The 25,245-nt window shown below is 41.8% G+C and overlaps 1 protein-coding gene across 1 annotated transcript; it reads left to right on the forward strand.

The window, feature by feature from the left end:
• Positions 1 to 1,024: 1,024 nt before the first annotated feature.
• hsd17b12b (hydroxysteroid (17-beta) dehydrogenase 12b) lies at positions 1,025 to 23,609 on the forward strand. The gene is made up of 11 exons (XM_042061952.1): positions 1,025 to 1,358; positions 9,605 to 9,651; positions 10,210 to 10,285; positions 12,032 to 12,139; positions 12,782 to 12,846; positions 12,977 to 13,021; positions 15,132 to 15,166; positions 18,557 to 18,638; positions 20,340 to 20,405; positions 21,731 to 21,880; positions 22,163 to 23,609. Exons 1-11 carry the CDS (start codon positions 1,193 to 1,195, stop codon positions 22,268 to 22,270), a joined length of 948 nt encoding a protein of 315 aa, XP_041917886.1. The 5' UTR covers positions 1,025 to 1,192; the 3' UTR covers positions 22,271 to 23,609.
• The last annotated feature ends 1,636 nt before the right edge of the window (positions 23,610 to 25,245 follow it).

Here is a 25,245-nt window from a genome sequence, read left to right on the forward strand (position 1 = left end):
GCAAAATGAATGTATAAACCTTGGTTAGTAGGGAAATTACGAAAATACTGCTTTATTTGATGTTAAGGCTGTTTGAACTAGCCTAAATGGAATGATCCTTACTCAGTCTAAAGTGTTAAGAGCTTTCCATAGGCTACATCCATGTCAAATATTTATATTCTTGAAAGGTAGGTTTATTTACCGGCATTGGGTTATGCTGTAGGCCTAATCTAGAGTGCAATAATATTCAAACAACTGCAAGTGACTGGTGTCATGGCAGCCAACAGTGATCAGGGATTGAAATGCTGAGGACACATGGAACAATTGTGTGATATCAAGAGCAGAATACACTATGACGATGAATGCAACTAAGCAGCAAGATTGGAAAGAATTGATATTTGTTTTGCCCATTGTCATTGAAAGTGACCTACAATTGTGCTGATACACCATTCTGGATGTCAACATACTGTACAAGGTAAAGAGGAAGCATTTCCTGAAGTATCTGATGCATTTGACTTGGTGACTCTGAGACATGCACTAACCTTCTTCCCCATGATAAGGTTAACAGGATGTAGGCTAAAGGGTAGGCAATGTGGTGTGTCATGGAAACAGCCAAGGAAGATACATGGGAGCGCTTTTGAAGAGATGCAATTCAAAGTTATATGTGAAAAGGTGTGGCATAATATCCAAAGACTAGGCATAGGCTACTGCATGAATGACTGTATGTAGGCATTAAGAAAGAAAGCATACAAAAAAACATTGCTTTTTTCCCCGATGTAGCCCCAAGGACTTAAATGTAACAATCAACTTCACATGAATAAAATTGACATGGTTAAAATCCTGATTTTCCTTTTTCAAGGAATAAAATCTTATTTTTGACAATAGAAACTACACACACTTTTAATGAACAGGTAAGAATTCAACGGCCAACGCAAGGCGTGGAGAGAAATTAGGTTAGGCCTATTTTGTTGGACATGGAAATCCACCAATCGTTGTCCAAGCAGGTGAAACGTCGAACGGAAGTGTCTACTGACACGCGGAAGCAATCTGTCGGAGCAAGCACCACTGACAGGAGAGGGAAGATTTCGCGAACCGGTTCCATGCATCAGTAGCAAGTGCATACTAAGAAGCTGTATGCAACGTTAATTGAGCCAATAATTGGTTGCATTTAAATAGCGGGAACTCATATGCACGTAACGTTTTGAATTGTACTATGGAGTCCATACTAGAGCTCGTGAAACCAGCACTGTTTTGGCTAGGTGCTTTAACTGCGGCCTGGTTCTCTGTCTGCTCCGTATACCGACTCTTAAACGGCCTGAAGATATGGATATTGGGTAATGGAAAGCTGGTTTCACCCGCTAAACTTGGAAAATGGGCAGGTCAGTATAATCGCACATAACGATGTAAACAAGAATGTGCAAGCTAACGTTTTCCTGCTTAAACTGGCAACCATGCAGATAGCATTGCTTCAGTAGTAAGCCGGGTAAATCCGGGATAACACTCAAATGTGCTAACTGCCTTGCTAACTAGGAATAAGGTCTTCTGAAGATCTTTGTTAATAATTCCAGACACGTTTTTGTCTTGTTCTCACTGTAGATAGCTTGCCAGAATCACTGCAAGGCTGCTTATCTAATGCGAATACACAGGAATGTGTAGCCCATCAACTTAATCTGATTCAATTGTCCTTTCTAGGGTGTGATTTCCAGATAGCTTCCTGAATAAAGGAAGGACTTGGCCAAATTGTTCAACTGTTCACACACAGTGTGCACACTGTAGGTCTGTCCGGTGTGTCCTAGTTTTCATTTCTAAGGGAAACGTAACGTTTCTTCTCCCTTATATGCTTAATGCAATTTAATGTAGGCCTAGCAATACTTACCAGGCGAGCATAATTCTTATCATTAGTGAGACATAATTCAAACTAGAAAGTGGTGACACTCCCATAAGAGACCGTGGAAAAAGATGGCAGCTTCTGTTCCAGTTTCTAGGTTATGGAGACATTTTTGGAACTGGAAATGGCCAATCACTTGGTCAGTAGCCAATGAGTTGCTAAATGCCCTCCAGCATCCAGAAATACACACCACCCTCCTGTGATACAGCCATTCAGCACAGGTTTTTTGAAACTATTGATGGCGTAATCGAGTGTTGCAATTCTTTCTGACTCTGGGCCTGCCCAAGTAGAGGAAGTAGGTGAAATGTTGTTCAAAGGCCACTCATCAAGGTACCTGTAATCAAAGATCAGAATGAAAATGGTAGATTCTCTCCTATTAATTGCACTATCAAATAGAATAAATGTAGGATTCCTAACTATTTCATGCAAACGTTGTAATGTCAGGACATGATCCAGTATCTTCAACAAGTTTTATTATTGAGTCAAAATAGGGTCTTTAATATTGAGAGCTTGTGAAAAGATGTTCATGTGTAATAAAGTTTTGCAGTTGTGCAAAAGGAGTTCTGCATGTGTAAAGACATTTCGTACATGTAGAAATATTTTGTAGGCCTATGTGTGAAAAAAAGATGTACCTGTAGAAATATTATGTACTTGTGTGAAAGAAATGTGTATCTGTAAAAATATTTTGTACACGTGGGGACAAAATATGTACCTGCACAAATACTTTGTACGTGTGTGAATCTCCTACGCTACGCGATGCTTTCCTGCGCAACACAAGTACGAGCTTGTGAAACTGATTTACAATGCGTACGGACTTTTGACCAAAGATTCTAGAACAGAGCGAATCTTTGCTTTTGATCCTAATTTTACTGCCTTTCAAAAGAGCCAATCAGCACATTGCTTACTGCCAACCAATCAGCGTTTCCCACCGACCACCCAGATTTTGGTGCTAAACAGATTGGCTTCATATCAAAGAGTATACTCAAAGCCATTTCCGAAAGGGTGATTCAGTGGTGTCATTTATGATTATAACACAGTAATACTGTACACACATTTATGTTTATCTGCTACTATTATTTGATATGAGAATACGTTTATTTTATCACCCTTTGCAAGCCTATAATGGCCTAGTGGACAGCAAAAAGATGAATCAAATGAATGTGTTAATGGGACATCCACAGCTAGGAGATTATAGTGAGATTTAACCGTAGTAATGCCCTTCCAGGACTGTTGGTTTATTGTTTGGAATACAACAATATCCCATTTTCTTACATAGGTACATTTTGTTTTGTTTTCTTTGTGTTTCGGGAGTATTTCAACCACAATTGCACGGTTATCTCGTCAGTTTATAAAGCACAGCAGCGGTTGCTATAGCAACCATAGACTGAACAGGACGGTAGACTACCTAGCAAGCAAGCGCTTAAAGTCTATGGCAAGATCTGAATGTAAATGGATAAACCCGTTCAAGCGTTTTCTTTATTTCCTTATTTCAAGCGTTTTCTTTATTTCCTTATTTCCTTCGATAAATGTCAGCTAGGAGGATGGCAGCTACACTTATCATTTCATGTTCTGGTATGATATTCTTAACTTTTTGACTATGTTACAACTGATAAAAGCATGACAAATAAAGTAACCAAATCGCTTTGCAATATTTTAGTCCAGAAATACTTATCGGTGTTCATTTACAGTAATGTTACGACCTATCTGCCCTTGCTGTTACCACCGGTTTTAATTCTAGATCTGTGGTTTAGCGGCAAAATCTGGGTGGTCGGTGGGGAAGGCTGATTGGTTGGCAGTAAACAATGTGTTGATTGGCTCTTCAGAAAGGCAGTAAAATTAGGGTCAAAAGTCCGTACGCATTCTATATCAGTTTCACAAGCTCGAACTTTCAGTGTTGTGCAGGAAAGCTTAGCGTAGCGTCGCGTAGGAGATTCACACACATACAAAGTATTTGTGCAGGTACATATTTTTTCCACACGTGTACAAAATATTTTTACAGATCCGCATTTCCCCCCCATATATGTACAAAACATTTCTACAAATACACATTTCTTTCACACAAGTACATAATATTTCTACAGATACAAATTTTATCACACATGTACAAAATATTTCTACAGGTACGAAATGTCTTTGCACATACAGAACTCCTTTTGCACAGCTGCAAAACTTTATTACACATGTTAACATCTTTACACAAGCTCTCAATATTAAAGACCCTATTTTGACTCCATATTTGATGGCATAACTCTGGAGTTAGCTTGATTATACTGTATGATTTCTGGCCTACAGGTGCCCAATCCTGTTCTTTCAGTATGATTCTATTCTTTCAGTATGATTATATTCTATCATTAACATGTGCTACCTGCTGCTTTGGTTGAGCTTCATTATTATGTTATTCTATGTCCAAGGCCATACATTTAAGGATGAGGTGAAACATTTGTTTTAGTTTATTATCTGTATGTTTGGGTTTGTCCTCCTCTCCTCTGCTGTCAGTTCACAATGACACTGGAATGGTGAAGGACAGTTTAGCTAACACCAAAAATTTCAACATCAACACCCTTTCACCTGTGCATGCTTGTGCAGAGTGCAGAATGCTGTGCATACTTGTTCTTCAAAAACTGGAAAAAAGTAGCTTTATAGAATAGCTAATATATCATGTTACATGCTATTAAGTACCTTCAAGAGAATTATTATTTCTTTGATATGAGGTTTGGTCACAGAGAAAATATTTAAGCACATCTCCCAGTGCTGCTTCACTTCCCCTAAGGATAGGGCTCAACTGCATGAATGAGTACCTGCTGGAGCAGCCCAGTGGTGCGTGAATCCCAGGAAGTACGCTCTTGGTGGGCATCACTGAGATATATTAGATTTGGAGAGCGCCTACTCCCACCGGATGAATGGGTTCCTGGGAGCTCTGCTATGACGCAGGAAGTTGCAGAAGTGCGGGTTGACTTGGTTGACATTTCACTAAGGATGACTGGTGCTGAGGTACAGAATACACTGATCTTGGTAGAGCAGTTTTGGACTACTATGTTATGAATTAGGCAGTGGCATGTGAGCAAAATATATTTTCTATGCTAGCAAGAATGAGATGTTATCACAAGTTCATCTTGAATAAATAATTTGTGTATTTCAGATCATTTTTGAACATGCATCATCTTAACCTAGTCCTGGGCAATAGTTTATACTCTTAGTTTTATGGACATTATGCGTAGAATGTATATTGGCATTGACAAAGAAAGAAATACTTTGGTTAGCATGCTAGCTAGCATTCTGTGGTGCCAACTTGGCTGTTTGTAGTTTTCTTAGGACAAGTCTGTTGGGTGTTCCATAGAAAGGTGCTCCCCATAGAGGAGTGCTACTCCAGGTTGCTTCTTCATTAAAGGAAAATATTTGGTAAACTAATGAATATAAGTAGGATTTTGAAAACAAAGTGTTTTTTCCTCATGTAGACACCTTGAATGCCTGGACAATTGACTTATGTCAATGGCAAACCACCATGGTTCAAGATGGTTGTGGTCACCACTAGAGATGCACCGATATGGAATTTTAGGGCCGATAACGATAACCGATATTTATTGGTTTGTTGTGGCCGATATGATAACAGATAATATTACTCTTGAATTAAAAATGTGAAAAGTGATTTGGGGAAAGCATTTAATAAGCATAATTTTATTGCAGTAATTTTACCTACCACCAAATGATGGACAGAACTCATAATAGTCCTCAATAGTATGGCAGTCAACAACATAACAGTAGCCTAGCCCTACAGTATGTGTGGCTCTTTTAAGTGAACCTGACGTCAGTAAATTGCGAGTGAGTGGCTAGAGAGTTCTCGTTTTCATCGTTTTCATTTAGGACTAAACGCTCATAAACGGCTCAGCTTGGAATAAGCTACAGTATAGCGACCAAATCAGAGTTTGTGAGGGAAACTTAGGTTTAGTTTCAACTGCGGGTAACTGAATAAAGCTGCAACTCCTCATACTGTATCTTATGTCCGTCTACTCTGTTGCGCACAACCTGCTGCAGCAGAAATGAAAGGCGAAGCCCTGAAGGTTTTAATAACATATTATGATGACATGTCTGGAACTGAAGCACGAATGGTTAGCATATTTCTAGGTAATAATACAAAACCCAAGCTAAAGTAATGCAAATATAATACTAAAACACAACTTAGAACTAGGCCTACTTATGTACTCGTCCCACTAACGAGTTTGTTTATTTGTTTCCCCGACCAGCGCGGTAAAGTTAGCGGACCGATAATAATATTTCTGTTATCGGACCGATAATAATATTTTAATTTTTTCACTTATCGGCTAATAATATATCGGCCGCCGATATATCGTGCATCCCTAATAGATACTTCTGCTGCAACGGATTGCATGTATTTCCAAGCATTTGTCTATAGGGATAGTATCTTTGTGAATGGGTGCTTTTGTCACACCATGGCCAAAGTAGGCTCCTTGTTATGGCTTCCCTGGGCGGCAAGCTTGTGATTGGATGGTGGTTTTCTGTGCGTTCTCTGTGAATGGAGTCATCTTGTGATGGGCACCCTCCGAGACACGTGCTGCTGCTCTTCATTTTACATACAGTACCTCCTCCCACTGAGCCCTCCGCTCAGCATCATGCCTCGCTCACCATGCCATGCCCTCCCCTCCCCCATTATGCATGCGTGCTCGTTCACTTCCTCACACACACACACACACACACACACACAAGAAAAGTTATGTCATGCAGCATCCTTCTGCAAACCCAAAAACCTCTTCTGGTTCATTCAATATGTAGATTTTGGATTGCAGTTACCCGTACCAATCACATGTTAAATCCTATGAATGCCTGTACCACCACAACCAAAACTGTTATATTATTAAACCAGTGGGTTAATAATAGAGCATAAGTTATGGTGTTGACAAGGATGTTGAGCCTCAATCTGTGCATGCTGATTTTTGCAGCTTAGGCTTTTTCCTGAATGTAGCTTGGTCATAGAAGCACTAAGAGGGATTCTCTAGGTGTAATGGAAGCTTAAGAATGGCTCATTAATGCGTTTTTATGAATTAATGTACACTGGAGCAATGCACAGAGACATTCATGCCCCCCCCCCCCCCCCCATCCTCTTCGCTCAAATCCAGCCTCGGGGATACTAAATACATCTATGGACTATTTTTAGAGGAGCCAATTTTGAAGCCTCCCCCTTTTTTTGCACGCAGCCCTGATGTGCAGCATATAAAGCCATCGCGCAGCACGTGGCAGCCCATACTATTTAGAGAGGCATGTTTCTGTGAGCAGGGACCCAGGAGGCCCTTTGAAGTCTCTGCTGCAGCATCCAATGGAGTGGGAGGATCCCAGTGCCTGGGCAGAGCTGGATGCGTAGTTGCATAACTCTGCATACACGGGGAGATGACAACCACCCCCAGCCCCACCCCACCCCCCAACTACCACCACCATCACTCCACACCATTCACTTTTTGAAAACATTTTAGCCTCTGAATGAATCGCTTTGACATGTCTTGCAAATCTAAAAATAGAAGGTGCCATGAATATTAGCCATTGGGACCCAATGAGGAGGCTGCGCCTGTGGAATTGTGAATGTCCCATTCATGCGCACGCAGAGGACATGTGCCTCTGGAGCCACGGCAACACTAAATGGCTTTTGGCGCCGCTCGGGCAGGCAGGCAGGCCTCTGCTCACACAATGTGCAGATGCACACACAGCCTCAGAGTGCTGCACTGTACCCTGGAAGGAAGAGTGGAGTGATGGTGTGTGTGTGTGTGTTGCGTGTGTGTGCACGAGTGCAAGAGATGCCGGGGGCTGCTGAGAGTAGCATCTCGTTGGTATTCAAGTGCTGCGGCTGTTCCAGACAAGGCTGCAGTGGCTGCGTGGTATTTTTAATCTTCAGTTCTTTTTTTAGCCTGTGGAATATTTAGCAGCAGCAGTGGCAGCAGTATTTGCATCCGTGTGCAGTGTGAGAGGGTGTCTTTTGTTTTTATAAAATCACATTTCACTTGACCGAATTTCTAATTTCAATCCTCTCGCCTGCATCAGCTTGCATAGTAATCAACTCTCTTTGTCTCATTTTATTTTAAGAATAATTTTGTTGCGATTGACCATATTTACTGTTGTGTGTCATTTGCCATTAATATTGTGAGGATTATGAATGGCTTATGCTTGTGCCAAGGCTACAACCACATTCACAGACCTTGCTGGTTATACGTATCTCCTTTGGGATCAGCAGCAGTCCCTTATAGCTTTAATCGTGATGTAGGTCTTTACCTCTTGCTTTGTGTCTTTCCTTATGTTTTACTACACATTATTTTGACAGTAGAGAGCATCAGAAAAAGGCAGGGGCATGTATAGAGTGAAGTCCATCCAGGACTAGAGATATTAGCCACAGATCCTTTGTGTCTGGAGCAGCCTTTTATGAATGGAGTACTTTACGGCATGCTTTAATGAGATTAAGACAACTTTAATCACATTGACTTTGATGCTACTGGGGCCTGTGTTGGAGCCAACAACCTCCAGTGTCAATTGTGCCATGTTTTCAAGGAAATGTTCTTGCTCTTTGATAATAAAGCTTTTTCATCAGTATTGATGATATGGCTGATAATTAAGACATTATAATGGAAACGTAGCATCAGATGCCATTCACCTGTGAGATGAGAAGAATAAACTGCACAAACATTGTCAGATCCTTTTCAATTCAGGAGAAAACCTTTATTTGGTTTACTACTGGTCTCGACAAATACGGCAAATGTACAAAAATGGTGCGTCTCCAAAAGAATGTGCCTTTGTGCTGCGCACCCATTGACATTTGTGTGTGGCAGTCCATTTTAGAGATGCCTGACTGCATGAATCTCCCGTGCCTCCTCATGCTCTCTGTTTGCCGCTTGCCTTTCACTTGCTTCTTTCTATTTTTAGCTGCCCCTAGGATCTGTCCTCACTCTCCCCTCCCTTCTTGTCTTATTGTTCGTCATCCACCCCTCCCTCTCCGCCTGCCTGCATGCCTGCCTCCCTCCACCCCTCCCTCTCCGCCCGCCTGCCTACATGCCTGCCTCCCTCCATCCTCTCCTCTCCTCTCCTCTCTTCTCCTCTCCTCTCCTCTCCTTTCCTCTCCTCTCCTCAGCTCTCTCTTTTGTATTTCCAATGGAAGCTGGCTGCACATATTAATGTTTAATCAGCCAAGGGTTTTCTGACACTGAAGATGCAAAGGTTAAGGCTGGGGATGAGAGGGCTGTCCTTGGGGCTGTCCTGGGCTGAGGAGAGAGAGAGAGAGAGACAGACATGTCCTCAGTGAATGCATCATTTTTTTGTGTCTTCTTTTTTTGTTGTTGGTGTCTCCTGTTGCTGAAAATGCATACAGTTCGCTCTAGGCTGCCTGCCTTTTTTGCTTCCCTCCACGTGCTATTTTTAGCCGAGGAGCTGAAAGAGAGGCAATGTACCGAGCGGCTAAAAATAGCATCGCTATATTGGTAAAGCAAGAAAGGCAAAGAGAGAAATGCAGAAGAACACGCCCTACCCTGCTATGGCCCTTTGTCATTTCTGCAGCTCCCGGCCGCTATGGCAAAGCATTCTGACCGCAGTTGTAATATTCAATGTACCATTCATTCATTTTCATTGATAAGTTCTCCTTACACAACAGGCATGAAATGAAAGGTCATGAAATGAAAGGCTAGGAGCCTCTATCCTGTTCTAGCACAATATAATGCCTCCTGCATCCCCTGTTCTCTCTCCCATTAGTTGTAACTGGAGCCACAGATGGGATCGGGAAGGCCTATGCGGAGGAGGTAAGATTCCCGGGGTTCCACTCTTTTTTTTTTTTTCTTTCTTTCTTTCTTTTTTTTTTTTTGATGGAAATCACGATGAGTCATCAGCGGAGAGGTTTTTACCCAGAGGACTGGGGAGGCCTCTCAGTGCCTCGGTGCATTCACAGGCATCTAGCGGAGGGCTGCGTGTCCACTGCAAGACCCCACGTCAATTCAGGACTACTAGCGCATTCACCGCAGCTCAGTCAGAAGGATTTATTTGGAGATTTTCACAAATATATTGAAGAAAATAGACTGTGCAGGAATTCAGTCAGTAGAGGTGGATGAGTATGAAGCAAAATATGAGTCAATCTCTCAGTGGTTCTAAAGGAAGAGCAGATTGTTTTAGAGGTATGGTTTGAAAGCTAGATTTATCTTGGTATTTAACAGTCTGCAAATTTGTCATGTTCTTCATGTAATATGAAAAAAAAAAAATCTTGTTTTACAAATAAAGTTGCCATGTGATTATCTCCATATTTCCATGTCAGTGCGCTAGGAAGTGTATTTGGTGTTGATTGTTTGTGTCTTTTTTTCTCTCAGCTCGCACGGCGAGGCTTTGCTATTGTGCTGGTCAGCCGCTCACAGGAGAAGCTGGATGACGTCTCCAAAGCCATCGGTGGGTACTCGTCACACTCTGTACAACACACACACACACACACACACACACACACACACACCCCTCCATGGTGAGCTCAGTTTAAGGACCTCTGTAGGTAAATGCAGAGGATGTTGAATGTTTACACCTACGTTAGAAAGAGCAGTTCTTTGTAAACAGGTGAGGGCTTTTGGTGTGTTTTTTTCTGTATTCAGTAAGACACTCTGTTGTTTTGGTTAAGCACAGATGCGGCCTTAGTCAATTTTGTAGAGGTGATTTATATGAATGGGGAGTGTGGTTGGCTGTTCGGGTGAGGCTGTCTCTGTTCTTCAAATGTGTGTGTGTGTGTGTGTGAGAGAGAGAGAGAGAGAGAGAGTGAGATGGAATGGGTATGTGTCTCTGCTGAATGAATGTCAGTCAGGCCGATGTTAATGAGCACCGAGGGTATTTTTAGTGGCCGGCACTCTGCCAGCCGAGTTGCCTGGCTGCTGCGACAGAGCGGGGCTGCGCAGATGGAGGCGAACTCGGGGAGCATGTGACGTGACGTGACGCCAGGGAGGGGAGGTGGGAGAGGGACGCCGGGGTGCTCAGGAGCCAAGCGACTCCCAACTCTCCACTCAGGAGCGCTGGCACACCCCTCCAGCCAGATGTGGGCTTGCTGGTTAAAATGGTCACGAGCTCTGGCTCTGGCACAGGACTGTTTGCATTATGCAGTGTGGCCTTAACTGGGGCATTTGATCAAGCGCCCTTGATCAAGGTACACATGGTTTTATCGCTGGCATTGGTACAATTTGAACCATTGCAACAGCAACACCATGTTGCGTGATCGTTTTTTATAAAGACTTACATTTAATTTAATCACTAATAATAATTCTTTGTTGTATTGTATTCTTTATTTTAGTTATTTCTGTCATCTTTGCTGTAGTGAATATGGTTTAATGGTTTATCAGATAGGATTTATACAATTTAAGGATAATTTAGTTTTTAATTCCACCTCTTTCTGTTGGACTAATGTGGTGTTCAGGTGAGCTAGAGACAAAGGCTATTTTGCCGAGGGTTGTTAAAACGCTCAAATATATTTCTCAGTGAAGGGAATGTGGGTAGGGCTGAGGGGAAATTGTGAATGGCACACAGTGCCAGCAAATGGTCTCACTCTGTCTCTCTCTCTTTTTCTCTCTCCCTCTCTCTCACACACACTCACACACACACAAACTCTCTGACTGTTTCTCACATGCACTCACATCCACTTTGCTTCCTCTAGCAGCTCATAGCCACACACGCCCTACTCTCTCCCTCTCTTACACACACACTTTCTCTTTCGTGTTCACTGATGGAGAAGCAGATTTGGGCAGCGTGACTGCTGCTTTGACTCAGTGCTGCTAAAATAAGGACAAGGCTGTGTCAAATGTGTTTGAAGACCTCTACCCACTACAGTACGAAGCAGTGCCTTTAAAAATGTCTGTTCAATTTTGATCGAATAACTCTATGAATGCAAAAGGCATGGGTCATTCACAGTAACCTGTTGAAAAATGTCACTCTATGTATATGTTACCCACAATGGTTACCCACATTGGTGATCAGGGTTTCTCTCGCTTTCTTTACTGTGCTTCTCCATCACTCAAAACTAAAATATATACTGCATACTATGCTACATAAACATTACATAGTATAAGGTTCAACACAATGCCAACTAGATTTCTCCCTGGAGTGGCCTAATGTGTATTTTTATGCACTAACTTGATTCCACATACTTCTTTTTTTTTTTAGAAAGTAAATATGGTGTTGAGACCAAAACCATCGCTGCGGACTTTGGGTCTACTGACATCTATCCAAAGATTGAGAATGGACTGGCTGGACTAGAGATTGGGGTTTTAGGTAAGTGGCGTTTTACACGTCCATACTGTTAACACACTGTACGAAGGCGGAGTAGCTGGGGTTGGTGTTGGGTGATTCCATTGCAGGGAGCCTCCTTTTTTAAAGACACTGCTGCCACCTTGTGGCTGAAATTGATGCTTGAGAGTTGATTATTTCATCAGGCCGTTTTGTTTGAATCTGAATTGTGGGGCTACTTTAATTCAATGTTATCATATAGCATATATTATATTAAATGAAAATACACAGCATCTTCTCTTTGCCAATATCTCAGAATTCATGTCTGCATTCTCCCTGGGTTATAGATGCTAAATGTATTTTAGGTTTGGTTGGAGTTCACGCTTGTCCCCACTAAATACATGGGCTGTGCGATGAGCGGCCAACCCAACTCATTTACCAACGCAGGCCACTCAAGTCCATTCTGGGTCCAGAGCTCCTCTACAAGCGAGCCAGTGTCAGACCCTCATCTACCATTGGCATGTGTGTCTAGTATAGAATGTATTGCCTATGTTTACATTGCCAATGGTTAATTTGTTTGGCGCTATATGATGGCTGTTGCACTCCATACAAAGACACTCTTTTATACTTGCCTGCTTTCTGGTTAAATGCTAGCCAGAAAATTTGATCATAGTCTTCTCTCCATAGTAAACAATGTTGGAATTTCCTACTCTTACCCGGAGTTCTTCCTCAACGTCCCCAATTTGGACCAAGTAAGTATATCAAGACAGGATGTGTGTGCCACATTGAACAAGTTTATTATTACTGTTGTCTGGTCATAACTCAGACAGCATTGTTAATCCGTTGACATGACATTATGCCTATTTTTCTCCCTTTTTGCAGTTTATCGACACAATGATTAATGTCAACATCACCTCTGTCTGTCAGGTTTGTTCTTTTAGAATAATTGTGTTCTTGCTATTGAATATGAAGTTTACCTCTCCAACAACAATAGACCAAAAATGAGACATTCAAACTTCACATGCAGGTCTATTTGTTGGAATAAGCCCCGCCATTGCCATAATAATATTTCTGTTTTATTAGTTGTTGTTGTTGTAATCACTTGTTTCACCTTACTGGTGTTGTTTAAAGCTTCACAAACACAATTGGCCACATTCATCATTGTTACTGAACAGTGGTATGAATCACATAATGTTATTCTTTAAATTAAATGGCATCACCTGTATGTTATGAACCTGATTTAGTGACACTGGTGTGATATGTTGATACATATTATACTGAATCTTTCAAAAATGTAATTACTAAGATTAGATGCCACTCTATATTGGCAGAAAAAAGAAAGGAAAAATGGGGGACCAGGTTCAATGAAATGACGATGCATGCTGTAGGCACAACCAAAACTGGGGCATGGGGAGAGGTCACCCGTGCACAGTGCCCTAAGCACACACAACAGAAACAAAAATGTGGTCCAACCCAAAGCTGAAAGCAATGTCTCGAGTGTCCACGGTAGAGGAACATGACCATGTCAAGGCCACATGCCCAGTAGCCTATACCATAGGTTACCCTGTACCGGCCTCCCCATAATATGTCGTGTCTAATAGGTTAACTCAAAAGGAAACACAAGAAACAAACATTGTGCCTTCATGACAGAAGCAGCTAGAGTAGCCACCCTGCCCCACACCAGCATGGCTGCCCAGAGATCCATATTAGAGACCCTGAGTGACCACAGCTCCAGATCCAGCACACAGTCCACCTACCAAACCACACGGCGTCTGCTGCACTCGTTGAGTGTGTTCTCAAATCAGTGCCCACTGAAAAGTATAATGCACATCTAATAACTTTTAAGTATTTTTATTTTTTTTGGTAAATCATGTAAGTGTTTAAAAATGATATTAAGTGCTGTCTTTAAAGCAGCGCTTTGTGTATTGTGTGTTGTCTTTAAAGCAGCGCTTTAAGACCTTGCAAAACACCACCCAAAGCCTTGTAAGCACCGCTAGAAGCTTGTTGGCTAACTGACATGGGCTAACTGATGTCTTGGTGATGTAGCCAACAATGTCATGCTGTGAAAGGTATTCTTTCATTTTCGCAGTATGTTCCTACCATGAGCACTGAACTGCAAAGTGCATATCCTGGATGGCTGGTGGGAACGACACATGTTCTTCTGTCCTTTACATGACTACACATTATCAATTTAAAAATTATACCAAAATTAGTTGCAATATTAAGGCATACTTCAAAAAGTTGTTGCATAATTCTAATTATTAAACCTATTACAATTATTGGAATTGTTATTAACTCTGCTATTGAGCGTTGCATGTGTTGGATATAAAACGTTTTGGTTGTGCTGAACATATTTAGCTTACTTTGTTAGAGGAAAGCAGAAAAAATATATAGTTTAAGAAGCTGCAATCATTTTCCTTATTAATTGTTGCAGCCCTATATTTATATATGATGGTTGCAGCCCTATATTTATATATGATATATAAATATATATACAAATATATATGATCTATATATTTGTGCATGTAGCACTTGAGGACAGCAATTTTTCTTCTGGATTTCAAAACTTGTTCAGCTGTTCCCAGTAGGGGGAGTGCTGTATGCGTTGGAAAGTATGGTGAGGCAGGCATTGGCTCTCCCTTACAATTCTGCACTCTGCCCCTGTACTCATCTACCCCACATAGATTTCAATCAGGCATGTTGTCACGTGGTCAGTTCACAACATGGACCAGCTACATGATCATTAGTCGAAGGACAGTTAGAAGTTACAAGTCGTCCCTTTATTAGAGACCTTATGAGCAAAACAATGTCAGTGAATTTCAGTAATTAAAAGGAAATCCTTCATCAATTGATGCAAACTATATGTGTCTGCCATTTTTGTTTACTATCAATAACAGTCCCAAGAAGATGTACACGTTATGTACACATGATGCTGATATTACAGATTTATATAAATCTATAAACAGATCTAATTCACAATCTATCTTAATCCTGTACATCACTTGACCTGACTTATTGTCTCTGTCTTGCTTCCTAGATGACCCGGATTGTTCTGCCCTTGATGGTAGACAGGTGAGTTACCCATTTATCTAATCCACCCCATATTGCCACAACATCCTATTTCCTTAATATGTGTATTGTGTAGTTCTCAAGCTTGAGGTTGCTAATGGCATGTTTCACTTGAGTATAAATGTTCCATAGAAGAGCACAAGGGGGTGTATGTGTGTGACAGAGCTCTTCTGGAGTGTTTGGATTTCTTTTCAGTAGAATCTCAAACTGGAAACCAAAACCGATGATGGAGCTCTCAGTTTCTGTAGGTCAGTAGGCAGTTCCTGGCTGGGTAATGGATCTCAAAAAATATTGGAATCATTCCTTTGAGATCCTGATCCATGTTGAGATGATTACTCACGTCTGAGGAAGGGCTTGCCCCGAAATGTCACATAATTAAATATTTGCTTGGGAGCTGTTGGATGTGCGGACTTTATTGCTATTGAGACGATTGCATCACAGTTTCTGCAGATTTGTCAACTGCACGTTCATGCTGTGAGTCACCTATTCCATCAAACCCCAAATAAAAGCTGTTGGATTCAGATCTGGAGACTGGGTTTGAGATGACTTTTGATTTTTGACATGATTCATTTGTTACCTTACTGGTGCCATCAGAGGATGGGCGAGTTGTGGCCACAAAGGGATGCACACGGTCAGCAACACTACTCAAATACACTCTTAAAATGAATGTGCTGAAAACAACACAACTTGTGTTGTTTTTGACATATCTATATATCCAGAAAAGGACAACACAGTATGTGCTGTTTCCAACACATTCGTTTAAAGAGTGTAGGCTGTGGCATTCAAGCAGTGATCGAATGGAATTAAAAGGCCGAAAGTGTGCCAAGAAAACTTTCTCCAGACCAATCACTACCGCCACCAGCCTGGCCTGTTGACACAAGGCAGGCTTGGTCCATGGATTCATGCTATTTGCGCCAAATGACCCAACTGTCTGTGTGACTCCGCAAAAATGGAGATCCATCTGACCAGGCTGTGTGTTTCTAGTCTTGGAGTGTCCAGTTTTGGTGAGCCTGTGCCTACTGCGGCCTCAGATCAGCTCTCTGATCTTGGCTGACAGAAGTGGAACCTGATGTGGTCTCCTGCTGTGGGAGCCCAGCGGCCTCACGTTTTGATGTGTTGTGCATTCTGAGATGTTTTTCTGCTCCTCATAGTTGTACAGACTGGGCATCTGAGGCACTGTAGCCTTTTTGGCATGTCCAACCAGTCTGGGCATTCTCTCATCAGAAGCAAGGCATTGATTTCTCTCTCCTCAACAAGGCTTTTCTGTCATCAGAACTGCCGCTCGCTGGACTTTTTTCCCCCCACACTATTCTGAGTACATGCTAGAGACTTTTGTGTTAGACTTCCAGCGGCATCAGCAGTTATACTTTGTACAGAAATGAACAGCTCTTCGGGTACAACAATCATGCCACGGTTAAAGTCACTAAGATGACACCCCCCTCCCCCATTCTGACATTCTGATGGTTGATGTGACAACAAAACAGCCAGTCCAAATGGGTGTGGGGTATTTTAAAACATGTCTGAGGATTAACAATTATGTGTTCCCAAATGTAATCGTCTTACAGCAGAAAAAGCACCACAAAAGTACACTGTCCAGAACCCACAAGGGTATGGCCATCTCCACAAATGATTTGCTGCCAGGCTCTCACCACTCTTGATTTTAGCTGTGATGTTTTGATGATCCTGAAAATAAAATAACATGTCACAGCAAGCCATGGCAAGCAATGTTTGTCTAGATCAGTATAGCCTATCCAATACACATGGCCATTCTGAAGAATTTATTTAGGCCTAGCATTTAAAAATATGTGATATCCATTCGTTTTAATAATCTCACTTAATCTAAATGGAAATGCAACTTCATAGCTATATACTGAAACAAAAAAAACATCTTATATTCTCTGCTGAAATGTTAGTTTCATCAGACATTCTGGTACTTGCTTCAGTGTGACTTGTGTGAGATGGAGAGGTCAGCTCCATTTTCTGAGATGGAAACCTGTTTTTCTTAGTAGACCACTGTTCATAGTATACATTTAGTGATCTCAAGTATTAACTGCAACCGCATGTTGGGTTTGTCAGGTAGCTATGGCATTCAAACTGTAGGCTCGTGTGACTCCTTTCTTTTTTAATTAGGCGGCATTGTCTGAATAGAAACAACAAGAAAGACATTTCTTTTTGTTTATATCATGTAGCTTCTAACTTCTGTTTACTGCTGACTACATGTAATTTAAGTTGGATAAATTAAACCACTTCCTTCCATATCTTTAGGTATATGGAGTCTAACCTTTTGAAATACCCATAACTTGGCCCTGCTTTGTTGCTAGGCATAATGCACCACTCTCCCTATGAAGATTACATGATTCATTTTGCCAGATACAGAACATACTGTAATTCAGAACAGGGACGTGGTGGCTTGTGACTGGCACATGTAAATATTAAGAGGAAGATGTTGCTATATATACTAAATTCAAGACATTTCAAGACATCCCTCTTGGAGACAGTATGATACTTTTGCACTTCTGCCAAACAAAGCACCCCCTACCCCTTCCCCAGACTGAAATATGTACTGCTTCACACACATTACTATACAGTGGCTGTACAATAGTGTAAGACATGATTGGTCCAAGCGAAAGTTAAAGAAGCACTATGCAGGTCTGGTTATTCCTTCACTGTTTCTGGGATTTCACTGGATTTGGGCTCGCATTTTTCACTACACCGCTCCCCCTGCAGCTTTGGTAGCATGTTACTGCTACGCTAAACCCCCACTAGCTAGCGAGCTAGCCATCAAGAAACCAAGCTAAACACATACAGAGCTCACAATAAAACAGTCGAGCAAACCCATTGTTCAAGAGACTATCAAACCACATTACAAAGACGAAGTTCACCCAAGGGTAGGCTACTTACAATTTCAACAGCAACAAAGCCAAGTCGGCGTCCGTTTTGCAGTCTTCTTCGAAACTACAATCGGAGTCACATCCGGATTTACTCGGACCGGGTTCAGAAAGTTGCATATTCGTTTTTTCCGCGGAGAAGTGATGGGGGGGGGGGGGGGGACGAAGCACCCACCAAACGACCCAGAAAGTGTCAACCTGCATAATTAAGGACATTTTTGCTAAAGTTGTTGCATAGTGCTTCCTTAACAGGATGAGAATTCACATTATGGGCCACACCAAGGTCACCGCCAGATTTCACAGTTGCCTTGACGAGCTTCCAAGGCCATAGGTTTGATAAAGGCCTGTAATTCAACAAGGTGCCTCTACAGACACATTTGGTCCTGTTTTCTAAGCCAATCTTATTGGCATTCAAAACTGCAAAAAGGCAAAACTTTCAAGAGGACATTTTAGAGCCATTTTTACATGCAGATAACCTCTAATGTGGGTTTTGGCTTTTTTCCAGGTCGAAAGGGGTGATTTTAAATATCTCATCTGCCAGTGGCATGTACCCTGTCCCACTTCTCACCATCTACTCTGCTACCAAGGTACATGTGCACAAAAGACTAATGTGTGGGACTGATTTGCCTTTGATGCTTTTGATTAGGTTGTTATTATTGTGTGTGTGCATGTGCATAATTTGTCATGGTGGAGTACAGTGTGTTTTGTGTCTTGTGCTAATATAATTTCAGTATGAATACAAACTAGATGTACCGCAGAGGGGTACAAAATATGACCGCCATCCAGTGCTGCACATTATGTCCACAAATATAAATCACTCCCTACCCACATTTCGGGGGTGGGGGGGTGCGACAGATCAAAACGAAAATCAATGGATCCGTGTCATTCTTGTGGGGCTACATCCCCACTAAGTTTCGTGCAGCCCGGTCTTTCAGTGTATCGTTGACAAAAAATTACTGAAGGAAAAAAAAAATCCGGAAGAAAGAAACTCTGACTAATCCTATGACCGTCACTTTGCTTGCGCAGCGGTCATAGTAATTTTTTATACAACACAACAACACATTGCATTTACGTAGTGCTTTTCAAGGCACCCAAAGTGCTTTACAGTGAAGGGGGGAACCTCACCAACCACCACCTATTTGTCTATACACTAATTTGTTTGATTTATTATGACCGTCGCTCTGGCGAATATAGGTTTAGTCAGAGTTGGCTGACATGTTCAAAACTACACGAAATTTGAAGAGTAGGAACATGGTGCTACCTAGTTAAAAATGAAAAGGCAAAAATTAGGCGTTGTAATGGCAGGTATCTTTGGCTGACGTTTTCAGAACTGCACAAAATTTGACGTTTAAGATCACTATGACAGCCTCTGAATGCATGCTGAGTTTCGTGGAATTCCGTTCATGGGGGGCCATACAATAAATTATGTGGACATTTAGTGACTGTACACCAGTAGGCCTGTAGATGGTGGAGTTGAGCAAAGAGTTGCACACAAACACACGCACATAACCACACACACACACATAAAGACGCACGCACGCACGCAACACACAGACACCACACACACACACACACCATGACCCCCACACACACTCACAAGCGAACACACACACACAGAGAAGCGCACATGTACACAAAAGCACACACACATGCACACACTCATTTACCTGCAAGAGTAGAGAATGGAGTAGGAGATGGAGACAAATTGACGAGTGATTTATTTTTTGCAGAGATAATGTGCAGGACTGGGTGGCGGTCATATTTTGTACCGTTTTGCAGTACATCTAGTTATTAAACTAACATCTGTAGACAAACATGTTAGATCAATGGTTCAATCGAGATTTAATAATTTAGACTCATTTCGAGGATTAGGCCTTCTTTTTTCTCCCCACACAATTGAAATGCCTTCTTAACTATTTCATGCTGTAACTACTCCTGTTATGTCTACTAAAGCTAACATGCTTACCAACTAGAACTAGTCTGTTCGGCCTCCCATAAGAGGCTGTGAGTTTCTGTAGTGATGATGACAGAAAAGGGTGCGATCACAGGCATAAGCCCACACGGTCAGAAATGATGTTTTTAATAACTAAAGTCCCATCCAGTCATCCAGACTAATTTTCAATTTGTGGAGACATGGAAGTACAGAGCCACAGAGTGTCAACCCAAAGCAAACGGCTCACTCCGCATGACTGCACTAGGCTTCCATCACCTTAGTTACCCATGATGTGTGGAGATGCAGTTGATTGATGTGTGGAAATCTCCTCTGCGATGCCTCCTGTCTCTCTTAGGCCTTTGTGGATTTCTTCTCTCGTGGGCTTGAAGCTGAGTACAGGAAGAAAGGCATCATCATTCAGGTGAGATCAATGCAGGCCTCCTCTCTGTGCCCTTATAGACCAGACCCACAGCAGAATGACCTTGAACATACTGTACGCTGCATCTTTCATCCGTTGAGTAATGCACTGGCTCCACCTCACATTATCTTGTAGCCATATGTTATGCTATAGTCTCTCTTCCCTTCAAGGAAGATTTACGTAAAGTTGCGTCTTAGACTATATGGATACTCTTAAAATGGTACAGGCCCTCAACAATGGGTATACTGCAGTCTCTATAAACACAGAAATGGGTGTAATTTAGCTCAGTGAAAGTGGGGGAGTGTATCCCCGAGGTTTGGCTGAACAAATTTAATCAGCATGTACAGACAAATAATTAATCAGAGTGAGTATAAAAAAAACAGTGTTACAATAATAATGAATTTCAAAGAAATTTGAGTGTCAATCTGTTAGACGGAGGAACTGCCAGTGCTTTGTCCTGTCTATCTCGCCACGAATTCAAATAGATTGACGTACAATTAAGAGGGAGTATATCTAACCATTACACCAGGGGTGGGCAAACTGCGGCCCGCGGGCCGAATCCGGCCCCCAAGCACATTCATCCGGCCCGCCGAGCATTTCATTTGGTTATCAGGCTGCTCGCTATTTTTTTTCCTGTGATAGACACGACGTTGGTTAGCTTTACTGCAAACTGCTTTTCACTCTCCTTAGAGAACGTTTACAATGTCAATGTCAAAACATCATGTTAAATAGAGATAACATCATGTTAAATTAAGTTAACTCTTAGTTATCTCCTTTGCAGCAGATCTAACGTGAACATTATGCGATCCATTTAATTGGGAACGCTTAATTGGGAAGTTCCCACTACTGACCATTTAAAAACTGTGAGAGGGCCCAGCCGTAGGTACAGCACTAGCCATAGTGGAGCAGGCAGAAGATCAGAAATAAACGTGAATTAAAGCGACTGTCTTAAAGCGACAGTGCACAATTTATACATTTGTTAAACAGCATAAAATTAACAGTATTTTTAAGCAATTCATATTTTAAAAGAAATACTTTTCGTACTAAATTATAGGCTATAAAAAATGTTTTTTTTTTGTATGTATGTGTGTGTCGTTGGCCCAATGTTGCCCTTGAGCCAAAAAGTTTGCCCACCCCTGCATTACACCATTAAACAATCCTTATTGTAAAAAAAAAACAATTATTTTTTCGTGCTCATAACATGTCATGTGAAACTGTTTTATCTTTGTCATCCTTGTTCTGCCTGATATGTAGGATTGAGTTGTGCGCATGTGCCATCTTAGTACAGCTAACGTTAGTTTCTGCTTGGTGCCTTGGCTTCCTTCCAGAGTGTGCTGCCATTCTTTGTGGCGACCAAGTTGAGTAAGATCAGGAGAGCGACTCTGGACAAGCCCACTCCAGAGCACTACGTGGCTGCCGCGCTCAACACTGTGGGCCTGGAGAGTCAAACCAACGGCTACCTGCCCCACGCCATCATGGTGAGTCAATCGCTGTCAAAGTTAACTCCTCGGAAGAAGAGACTGTATGTATGTTTGTGTTCCTGTGTGTGTGTGTGTTCGTGTGTATGTGTGTGTGTGTGTGTGTGTCAGAGAAGTAGGATGAGGAAACACAGTGTATTAATGCGAAATGAACAATTCTCCTGGGACAAAAGTGTAACTTTGCGTCAGCTCTGTTTACACCTGTATGGCTGCTGGGAATTGTTAGCCTGTGGCCTGCGCTGTGTTGACGTGAGGTTTTGTCCCCCCTTTCTCTCGCCCCAGGGCTGGGTGACCACCGCGCTGCTCCCTGCCAGACTGCTCAACCAGCACATCATGGGCTTGCATCTGTCCCAGCGCGCACGCTACCTCAAAAAGCAGAAGCAGGGCTAGAGCCCACACAGGCTGGACAAGACGAGGGAGGGGAGCGCACTGGACACCCAGTGGTGAAGAGGCTGACCATAAAAAGCCATCAGCATCACCTCCACGTTTCCTCCTCTGCTCTAGAGGGACCAAGAACAGGCGTGTCCATATCAGTCTTAATATTAGGGGCTCAAATGAGGTTTGTGTGAAAGTGGAATTGAAAGGATGAGGTGTGTTTTTTTTTTTTTTTTTTTTTTTTTTTTTTTTTTTTTTTTTTTTTTTTGTCATGAAGTTTGTATCAGCACTTAACTAACTTACTTTTTTTTTAAAGAAATTACTACTGATTGAAGAATTAATGCTTTACAGCCAGTCCTTTTTGCTATAGAGAAAGGACAGTTGGTTGCCTGCATCACTCACTGTATCAAAAACATATGCGTATTCCAATTTAACAAGAAAAAACATTTACTTTGTGCAAATTACTTCGACACACGAGGAAAAAAAGACAATGTCAGGAACCTCACATGTTTGTAACATACTGTCCATTTAACGTGTGATGTGTTTTTTGTTTCATAAATGTGAACTAACTTTTTTTTCTTCAGCTTTCAACATAGACAAACTTTTTTTGTTTTATTTCAATGTGAAGATGTGAAGTTCAGTGTTCAACTCATATCCATGGAAACAGTGTAAAACAGCAACTCAAATCTGCTTGACTCTCAGAAACCTGTTCACAAGAGTAGATCCAGCTGAGACGGGCATGCCATCTGTCTTTGAAGTACATTGCAAAGCAAGCATGTTTCCCCCCTATTCTGGGATTTTGGTCATATACATTTCTGTGTTTCTAGTTTTAGATGCTGTAATGTTAGGGCCTCCGTCTTTGAATGTGTAAATTCTCTCCAGTCCGGTTGCATAATGCACTCTCCTGCTGGGATATGCAGGGCATCTTATCACCACATGGTGTTATCAGTCACACTTTTAATGGATTGTTCTCAGAGACATGCACTTCTCTTAGTTCGCACTACATCTGTTTGAAAGAGATGCTGGTGAATCTCACTGAAATTGGAGTCTTTTATATTTGTCCTGTCCGTTAAAATATGATTGTTGTTTTTCCAAGTGTTGAGGAACTGCAGGCATTTGTAACATAATAGCAACAATTTTCCCTGTGAATAGTTGACAGATACCCACTCATTCCAAAATTGTGTACTGGAAACATTGTAATGACCAAAAATTTGTCACAATGGATGACCTTTATTAAGGGGCTCCCTTGAGCAGCATTATGAAATTGGCTTGAAACTGATTTTTGAGTTTCATCTGTATGATGCTTCTTTATATCAGTTAACCCCCAGTGGTGATTAAAGTGCTTTGAAAGTTATGTCTGTTTTCATGTGCTATTTATTGGTTGTGTCTAAATTTAATATGCATGCAAATGTAAATGCAAATATTGTTATTGTTATGCAGTACAGTCACATAATGGATTGCTGACATCAGGTAAACAATGCACTTGACTCTGAGGAAATGACTGAAATGTTGTTGACCTCTGTGGAACAGCTGCTTCATAAGATGATCTAGTATGTGGCCTTGGCTGGTTCATTGTGTGCATTGTGACAAGAGAATAATGCAGTGCACACCAACCCAAATCGCTGTTGCTGGTTTTTCATGAAGGACTGCCTGCATTCTTTTGCCCATCACCCTGAGGGCCCAAGGTCCCGGAGATGGAGGGGACCCTTAAGGCTGCTCCCAGACTGAAATATTTAAAACGCTATATATTGAAAGTTCTGCCAAAGGGTTTTTTTCCCTCCACTGTTACAGCTCCAAGGGCACCATCCCACTGGTGGAGATGATTCAAGCACAGTCCCCACAAGAGGTTGCTGCTCTCTGAGATTTTCATATCATGGGTTTTGCATACATGAATATGACCACAGCTTCTTGATTAATACAGAAGACTGCTCTATACTCAACATTTGTGTTATGGCTAAGCAGCCTATTGCACTATTACACCATTCTGTGCTGATCATTTTCTTTCATGACAGTCTCATCCTTTTAAATAATGCAGACCTATTTTTTTATTTCAAGGACAATTCTATGACCTTTCCTCTCCTGTTGTCCTTGTGCATCTGCCAGTGAAGGCTTTCCCATACTAAGGGATTATCACGACAAGGCGAGTGGCAGCAATTGTTAGAGCTGCTCGAACGTGCTGCTCTGGCAGATTATTGTATGTTCCTGTAGCTAAGGTTGGCTACAAAAATGCAACCTTGGTGTCCTCGGGTGAAAAGGGTTGCAGTTAGACATGGAAATGGAAGATGTCCATGATCCACTCTGGTCATACGGCATTAAGCTGCACAACACGTTTTCTAATGGCTGCCACAAATCCCACTGGCCTGTGGCAATCTTGACCCCTAAACAACTGGAAGTGCACAATGTGCCCCAGTGTGATCATTCTATCTGTAGCATCAAATGTTCATTTTGTCTACTTATTGACATGATTAATTTTTATCATACTTTATGTAACATGGCAACATATGGGTGAAATGAACCTTAAGTGGCATCAGTATACCCACCAATACAGATATGTTATCTAATGGGTATTGCTTGTTGTTGTGTGTTGGGATTTGAAGTAGTCATGTACTGGCCCAGCCCCATTCCTGTGGTTTGCAGACTTGGTCAGACCCTTGTGAGAAATTTGGAATTAGTCTGTCATAGTTGATCATTCTGTTGACAGGAAAACAAACCAGGGGAAAGTGATGGCTAAACCTTTAAGCATTGGCTATGTGAGGCTGCCAGGCTCTCTGGTCACTGGGGTCTGCCTCTGAGTGTGTGCGCTGTACATCCACTTACGCACCTCATCCCTGTCAGCTGGCCATAAAGAGACGCTATTTGATATCCATGGTCCTTGAGAGGAAGGGTCTAGAGAGCTTCCTCATTGAGAATCTAGAACGCCACCTTCTGGCCCTCCCAACACGTCACATATCCACCAGTAACATGCGCCATCCTCTACTCCCTCGGCTTCA

This window comes from Alosa sapidissima, chromosome 14, assembly GCF_018492685.1.
Source record: "Alosa sapidissima isolate fAloSap1 chromosome 14, fAloSap1.pri, whole genome shotgun sequence".
Classification (NCBI taxonomy): Eukaryota; Metazoa; Chordata; class Actinopteri; order Clupeiformes; family Clupeidae; genus Alosa; species Alosa sapidissima.

Bases quoted from the DNA above. Each gene is read 5' to 3' on its own strand.
- hsd17b12b (XM_042061952.1), top strand. From the start codon at position 1,193: ATGGAGTCCATACTAGAGCTCGTGAAACCAGCACTGTTTTGGCTAGGT. The intron at 9,652-10,209 runs GTAAGATTCCCG...TTTTTCTCTCAG, and splicing joins GGAAGGCCTATGCGGAGGAG to CTCGCACGGCGAGGCTTTGC. The intron at 15,167-18,556 runs GTGAGTTACCCA...GCTTTTTTCCAG, and splicing joins CTGCCCTTGATGGTAGACAG to GTCGAAAGGGGTGATTTTAA.